Raw genomic sequence first — 8,892 nt, forward strand, 5'->3', positions numbered from 1 at the left:
CACAATATTTTCAAATTATTACATATAAAATAACATAACAAATTTGTTATTAATGAAGCGTACATTAATGTACGCGCTTCGCCTGCTATAACTGCCTATAAAGTTTAGCTTAGTTAGCTTAAATATTATAGTGTTAATCGATCTAGTATAATGATACTTGATGGTAAAAGCATAACTGCAATGTATTATTATGTATGTTATTTTGTTATATACCTATGTATGTTTTTTACGGTGGTCAATTTTTTTTAGCAAGTTTTGCGCAATGATATAGGTAAGCGCGTAAATTAAAAATGCTCGTAATTCACTTAAAAATTGAATTATTGTAAAAAACGGTTGTTCTATTAAGCGGTGTTTGTGTAAAGAATACCTATTTTTTTATTATTACTAATTACTAATTTTAAAACATTAGCCACGATAGCCACATAATATTATAGCAGTGCATTGAGTTATATAAATACACTGTACGTCAAATCTAAATTTACAATATGCTAGATGGGTAATTCCGGTCAATATCCAAGTCAGACTTGTTTATCAGCAAATCCGATGCGTCCCCACCCCCGCCGACCCGCCGATGGGGACAAAAACAACGACCGACCGCCGCCGCGGCCGTTACCCGTAGCCAACCGTCATACAAGACATTCATCTATTACACAGTACACACGAATGTACACGATATTATAGACCAGTAAACCACTCGTCCACTCGTGACTCTCGTGACACTCGTGACTTTTGGTAAAACTATCGATTGACGATTATTATCAGGTAAGAATTTAATATTTAATAACCTATAGCTAATAACTACCTATATAAGTATTAAGTGTATTATATATTACTATACATTTAAATTAACTTATGTTTATATTAGGTACTACCTATATTATATAACTATGTATATTATGTTATTAATTAATATATTATATCAATAACAATATAATAAGTACTTAATACTTATATAGGTAGGTACCTACAATTTTAATTTTCTATGTATTAGCTGTAGTGTGAAAATAACATTTTACCTACATATAATATTATATTAAAGGCCAGTAGGTAGATTGTCTGTTACAGACTATAGATTTACTATTTGCACTATTGTTTAACAATTATTTTTGAAAAGTTGAGCATTTAAAATATGTGGGTAGGTATCTACCTAGTCTTAAAAGTTAAATTATTATTTGAAATACTTATAATGTTCACGTTTTAGTGTTTTAATTAAATTACTAAAGACTGAGAACTTCATACTATCAGTAATATGTTCATATGATTATTATATTTTTAAATTATAAGTTTAATAATTAACTACCTATATCAAAAAGTTATTTCTATGACATATTAATAACAGTTTATATTAAAATATACTAGGTATATTGTTGTGTAATTTAAGTTATTTAAATACCTAATACCAAACATAATTTTTAAAGCATGTTAAATACCGTTTAATAAGATATTTTATTTTAAAATTAGTGTCACCCTAAATACTTCATAAGCTAAATAATATATCCTGGAAAATTCAAGGAAAATATATATTTAGATATCATAGCAGTTGTAAATTAAGCTAAAATTGTTGTTTAAATGAGGTAGAACTTATTATACAATATATAATAAGCATTGCATTACTTTATTATAGGTATACCTACATCAGTTTATAATAACTTCATATAATTTGTAAATTGTTAAGCTAAATTATATTATATTCCACAATTGTATTGTGTAAAAGCAAATCCATAATGCCAACATATTAATTCATATAATATACCTAGGTACTTAATAGTGTTTAATATTTTCGGTTATATGTAATTTTTTTATCTTCCATAGTTTAAAATGATCAAGACTTCTGGTTACAGAACTAAATTTTCAAAATTAAAAAAAAAATAGTAATTTTTTGCTAGATTTTCATTTAGTGAGGTAGATTACCAAAACTGGAAAACAGATTTTGTTATTTTTATCTTCAATTCCCTACAATAAAGCTTTATGCTTGAAAAACATTAAACTCATTTCTTAAATATTGGTTGATAGTTTATATAGAAGTAGCTTTATTGAAATATACAAAATAATGGATAAATATATATATATATATATATAATATATATTATGTTGTTTACCCATTTAACAATGCATTAAGTCAAGTGCTAATTTTTGATAAATTCGGGAATTGTAAATTATTACAGTTAAATATTTTGGTTGAACTAGCTTTAACTTATTGTAAGTAGGTAGTATTAATTGGCCATTTATATTATTGTGTGCGGCCTACTGTCACTTTTCTGTATGCAAATAATAATTATTATACCAACTATTTCAATTTTTATTTTTCAGATATTATTCATACTGCTAACTAATAGTATTATATACTTAATAAATACCATTATTTACAAACAAACTAAATAATAAAAAAATTAAAATTGTTCGCAGTTATAAATTTAAAAATGATTAAAACTACTAGTTATAGAACAAAACATAGACGATTGCAAAAAGAATTGCAAATTCTAGAATGGTCGTCTACAAGTGAAATCCCAGATAGTTGTTTTGTCAAAGAAACTGTATTATCTCCACAAAATATTAATAACGATTGTATCAATAAATGTAATTATACTTCTATATGTGGGGCACCTGAACATAATAATATTAAAAATACACATTTCTATAAAACATGTGATAATAATTTAAATCAAGATATTTTAAGTAATGTAATTTGTACTCAAGATGATGCAGATTCAAATTCAATATCAATTCCTCTTACACAAAGTTCAGTATACAGTGAAAATATTAAAAATAAATTAAGATCATGGATGGTAAATTTCAATGTTCCACATAATGCCTCTAATGCATTATTAAAAATCTTGAAAAATGATGCCAATCTTAATTTTCTTCCTGTCGATAGCCGTACATTACTTCAATCCGGATCAACCAAAGTTTTTAATATTCGAGAAATAGAGCCGAATGGCATATATTATCATTTTGGGTTAGAAACTGGTATTGATATGTATTCTAGAATATTTTCTTTGGATAATATTATAAGTATTGTAATCGGAATTGATGGTCTACCTTTAAGCAAGAGTAGTTCAAGCCAATTTTGGCCAATTCTGGCCTATATTTTTCCTTATAATAAAAATGTTTTTCCTATTGGAATATACTATGGCCACGAAAAACCTCTAGATAGTAACATATTTATCAAAGATTTTGTTGCAGAAATGCTTAAGCTATCTACCCACGGAATAGTGATTGATAATATTACTAAAAAAGTAATTATAAAAGCAATTTTCTGTGATGCGCCAGCCAGATCGTTTTTGATGAGAATTAAGGGACATTCCGGTTATTTTTCATGTCAAAGGTGTGTTATTGAAGGAGACTATTTAGAAAATTGTGTCTGTTTTCCATTTATTGATAACTGTGGAAAAAGAACTCATTATGATTACATAACTATGAAAGATGAAGAACATCATACATCTTCAATAATTTCATCCCTTGCTGTACTCCCTGACCTTGATATAGTAAATATATTCTCTTTAGATTATATGCACTTAGTTTGCTTGGGAGTTGTGCGAAAATTAATTATTCTTTGGCAAAATAAGGGACCAAAGACCGTTCGGTTGCCTAGTTGGAAAATTAGAAAAATTACAAATTCTCTTCTGACACTAAAAACTTTTGTAACTAATGATTTTCCACGAAAACCAAGGGCTATAGAAGATGTAGCTCGTTGGAAGGCAACTGAATTCCGTCAGTTTTTGTTGTACACAGGACCAGTAGTTTTAAAAAACATCTTATCTAGTGACTGTTATGAAAATTTTATGGCCTTAAGTATTTCAATGAGAATACTTTTAAGCCCCAACTATAAGCAATATGTTGAGTATGCTCGCAAACTTCTTGTTTATTTTGTTAAATCTTTTGAACAGATCTATGGAAGTCAGTTTATGTCATACAATTTTCATAGTCTAATTCATTTACCTGATGATTATAATAGATTTGGGCCACTCGATTGTTGTAGTGCGTTCCCTTTCGAAAATTATATGAAGGATTTAAAAAATATGCTCCGTAAAAATGAAAAACCTTTACAACAAGTTGTTCGACGTTATGAGGAAAAATGTAAAAGTGGAAACATACAGCATAATAGTGATATCGAAAAAGTTAAATTTACTACCAAAGAGCCAAATTGTTATTTTTCAACTCAAAGTGGTGAAATAGTAAAAATAACTGAAATTGTATCACCAACGACATCCAATAATAAAATCTTTATTGGAAAAATATTTTTAAACCAAGAAGAAATGTTTGTTAGCCCTTTAAAATCATCAAAGCTAAATATTTATAACGTAAATAATCTATCTCAAAATTTATATAAATGGGATTTTTCTAATATTAAAATGAAAATGATGATTTTTCATTTTGAGGGTTTAGTTACGGCTATACCAATTATTCATTCTTAATTAATATAGTGAGTAAGAAGTAAAAAGTTGTCCTCTATGTATTTAGTGTTAATTTATGTTTTAAACTTTTATTGTTATTAGCATTATGAATAATAATAATAGATAGATAGTTTAACTAAAATTTAAATCTATATTACTTAGCTCTCTGCTATATATTCAATATATACAGATACAATAATGAATATTATTATTATTATTTCTGTTTTACTATTCATATGATTAGTAAAACGAAAATAGGTAGCTTAAATATAACAAGCATTTATACCAATACCAATAAATTAAAGTTTATATTTTAGTATTTTAATACAAAATATTTAATCTTTTTAGAATTATGTGGACTATTGTCTGTTTTACTGTGGACAATAGTGTAGATGTTGTACCTGATACATGGTATCACAAAGGTACATGTGCGTGGCCCAAAAAAAAATGTAACCTAAAGAAGTTTATAGAAACACGTATTCAACCAAACAAAGAAGATTTTGATTATTATAATGCCCGTCCTCTTCAACAAAATATACGTAAGTTTTGATTTTTAATAAGTACAACAATAATAAATATAATATAGGTACCTAGCTAATATAATAAATAATATATCATGACAAGGTTTATTAAATTATTAGCTAATATACCTATAGGTACCTAATAGAGAGAGTTTTTATGTCAGTGCTTATATATTTAAAATTATATTACTAGAGAGTTTCCATCAAGCTCGTTTAAAATCTCTGAAAGCGCAAGATACATCTGAGCTTTCTTCGAATGAAGACGACAAAGAAACCAGGAAAAAAAGAAAAAAAGTGTACTATTCATCTGACGCAATATTAGAATCTAGTAATGATCATACATTTGATGTTATATCTCCTCCAACATTAGACAATTTTGAAGGTAAGAGAAAGTATACTACTATAAAAATGTATACAATTATATGTTATACCTCCATAGGGTTAGTCATATAGGTATTTCAGTTCTTTATACACAATTTTAGTAGGTGTGTTAGTTGTCGATTAGTTAGTTATAAATTATTATAATCATACGCAAGCTAGTCCTACCTATTTATTACTATTTGTGATATTATTATTATAATTTAAAGTTTTACTAAAAGATGTTTCAGGAACAACAGAAGATAATTTTATATCTAATAATAAGTCATTTGAAGGACACAAAGTGGACAGTGTTAGGCCTGAATCACATATTCCAAAAAAAACAAATACTTCATCAAAAAGCAATCTATTTGATATATCCATTGATTCCGAATCTTATGAAGTATCTGTAAACGATAATTTATTTGATTCAGAAAATAATGCACAGCTACGTACTCCGACATTGATTCCACATAATACAATTACTCCAAATAATTCTGGTGATCGTAGAGATGATGGTAAGATACAAATTGTGTGCCATGATGTTTTTTGTATGATAAAGTAATATTTTGTGTATTATACAGGAAATATAGCTTTTCAAAAATCCATAAACAGAAATATCATTGTTATGAAACACGATTTGAAAAACATTCAAGAAAGTATTGATAATTTATTTGCAGTACAACAACAAATATTGGACAAATTGAATAATATCCAATCTGAAGCATTAAATTTTGATGGTAGTTTTGATAATACTGATGATATGTTACATATCAATAATGACGCTGATTTAGATATTGTGGAAGATAAACTTACCAAGGAACAAACATTCAGAAGCAAAGTGGTGATTAAAGAAAAAATTAAATATCATATATGAGCGACTTATTAAAAATTAAATATGTATAACAGGTTTTAGAATTGTCTCGTCTCACTGGTTCAAATATGTCTGAAACTGTGCGGAAAATCATGCAAAAACTATTTACCGACAACTTCTTGGCAAATTATTCTTATATTGGGTTCAAAGGAAAAAAGCAGTTTTCAACTCTTCAAACATGTAGAATTATTTTTGGTAAATAATAGTACAGCATTTATATAGCATTAAAAATAATAGTAATGATACATACAAAAATTATTTTATTTAAAAATAAAAAATGTACAATATAACAGAAAAACTTATCTTCAACTTTGATAATAGGTCAATAATTAACTCTAATTAACATTTAATATTATATTTATAGCTCACATTAACAAAAATGAATTATATTTTATTTTAAGTATAATTGTATAATACATGTATGTATTATATATAATACCAATTTAATTAGGTATATTATCATTAGTTATTTATAAAATTAAAATCCATATGACTAAGTATTAAATAAAATATACTCTAATAATTGTATTGTTAGTAACTTAAATGTCAAATTTAAATTTCAAAATATTAAAATTTATTGAATTATTATTACATTTCTAATTGCTCTATTGTTCAGTATTAATTATTTATGCATTGAAATATTTACTATATTATGTAGTTATAACATAATATGTCATATACAATAATAATATTATCATGTACTAATAAGTGTTATAACTCATTTATTGTATTAGAATCCATAAGAAAAATGAGACAATATAAAGATGTTAGTGATATTGAAATAGAAAAACCGTTGAAAAATTGGATGGCTCAATCATCAGCTCGCATAAAAAAGACCATGGAGAAAAGTTCTATTAGTGATAAATCTTAAAATCAAATCACTATTTATGATCAAAATTTTTTCTTTTAATAAATGTGTCTTATCATCATTAAGAGGGTAAAATTTCAATTATTTAAAATGTTTTTTCATGTGTACTTAGTATATTTTATTCTTTTTTTTTTGAAAATAACAAAATTAATTTTGTATAATTTATATAATATTGTGATTATTATAATAGGACTTATATATATTATAAATATTATTAATTATTATTATATTGTATACTTTTAATGTGTGTTATATGCAGTTTTACATAATTAACTATTTAAAAATATTATAATTTAATTTTTATTATCCATATTATTACTTGAATAATATAAAACATTTTCTAACTACTCTTTTTTCCTAATTTAATTGTTATATGTATTTATATTTTGTAAATTCTAAAAGTTGGCCATTTTTATTGTATTGATTATGTATCCATACACATACTATAGTATAATATTCAATATTAATTTTCTTTTATGTGTTTATTATTTATACTATATGATTTAAAATATTTTATTATATCGTCTATGTATATACTGTGTGTTAATGCAGTTTAACCTATACTTCTATTTATTATATAATTACAAGAATAATATAAATAATTTTCTAAGTATTGCCTTTTTTAAAAAATTAGGGTTTTTTATGTATTTTTATTGTGTATCTACTAAATGTTTGCCATTTGTATTATATTGTTTTATAATATCATTTAATTATCATCAAAAATTGTTATGTGGTGTTATGTATTTTCTCACAAATTTATATATTATATTCAATATTTATTCATAATTTTCTTTTATAATATGTTTATGTACAATATTGTAATAAAACAGTGTAAAAACAGCTTTTTGTTTTTGTTGGATATAAGGTTTGATTATTCCCTATACTTATGTATGATATTTTATTTGTATGTGAATACATTTTTAGCAACATGACTTCTACTAAGTTTTGGTAATATTCTATAAAAATATAATGAAAATATTATTGGTATTTGGTTTTGACAATATTTTCTCGAGAATCTAATACAAATAATCGTTTAATTTATTATAGCAATATTGTTGGTATTTTGTTTTGACAATATTTTCATGAAAAGCTTTTAATAATATTGTTGGTATTTCGTTTTGACAATATTTTCATGAAAAGCTTTTAACAATATTTGAAAGCAAACGTATTGAAAACATTTTCTTCTCTGCCAAAAAGTGATGTGACAATATTTTGAAAATATTTGAATATATTATAATAATATTTTGTGAATATGTAGTCAAATATTTACATATATTTGAAGATGTTTTGAAAATATTTCGATAACATTACTTTGCTGTGTGGGATCATTGCCTGATGGTTCATCGATATCATTGTCATTTTTATCACTCATCTTTGATTCTGATGATTAAAGATCATGAGCACGAACACTTTTCCCTGCTGGAACTTTCAAACGTGATTTTCTAGTTTTTTTTATATACAGGGTGTCCCAATGAGATCTGACATTCTGACAAATGAAATAACTTTTGTTCTAATCATTAATTTTTAAAAATTTCTTTTAAATATAATCCATAGACATTTGCGCTACATTTTTTATTTTTTAATACTGAAAATAAAAAAACTTAAAAATTGATAAAATTTTTTTTCGAAATATTCAATATTATAGCCAATTTGTAAATTTGATTTTCAGAAAAATTTATATGGTAATACACTTATTTAAGTCAAAAGGCTGATTTTTTACAATTTTTTTAAATATCAATATTTTCGTTAGGAAAATTATAGTAATTTATAGTTTATACGTCAAATATTATTAAAATAAATACAATAAAAAAAATAATTAGATTTTAACATGCACTTATTTAAAAATTTTCTTATAAAATATTTCTAAAAAACTTTATT

The 8,892-nt window shown here is 24.8% G+C and overlaps 1 protein-coding gene across 4 annotated transcripts; it reads left to right on the forward strand.

The window, feature by feature from the left end:
* The first annotated feature begins 294 nt into the window (after nucleotides 1-294).
* Nucleotides 295-7,539, forward strand: LOC149060139 (uncharacterized). 4 transcript variants are annotated; one of them, XM_089216429.1, is made up of 7 exons: nucleotides 295-762; nucleotides 4,743-4,933; nucleotides 5,109-5,297; nucleotides 5,524-5,790; nucleotides 5,857-6,116; nucleotides 6,182-6,341; nucleotides 6,881-7,539. In XM_089216429.1, exons 2-7 carry the CDS (start codon nucleotides 4,747-4,749, stop codon nucleotides 7,015-7,017), a joined length of 1,200 nt encoding a protein of 399 aa, XP_089072555.1. In that variant the 5' UTR covers nucleotides 295-762; nucleotides 4,743-4,746; the 3' UTR covers nucleotides 7,018-7,539. The 4 variants fall into 4 exon arrangements, with proteins under 4 accessions (XP_089072555.1, XP_089072540.1, XP_089072548.1 ...); XM_089216414.1 differs by having other exon boundaries at nucleotides 313-762; nucleotides 5,515-5,790; nucleotides 6,881-7,531; XM_089216422.1 differs by lacking the exon at nucleotides 295-762 and adding an exon at nucleotides 4,283-4,423 and having other exon boundaries at nucleotides 5,515-5,790; nucleotides 6,881-7,531.
* Nucleotides 7,540-8,892: the final 1,353 nt, after the last annotated feature.

This window comes from Diuraphis noxia, unplaced genomic scaffold, assembly GCF_037042655.1.
Source record: "Diuraphis noxia isolate RWA-SAM2 unplaced genomic scaffold, SU_Dnox_SAM2 contig0001, whole genome shotgun sequence".
Taxonomy (NCBI): Eukaryota; Metazoa; Arthropoda; class Insecta; order Hemiptera; family Aphididae; genus Diuraphis; species Diuraphis noxia.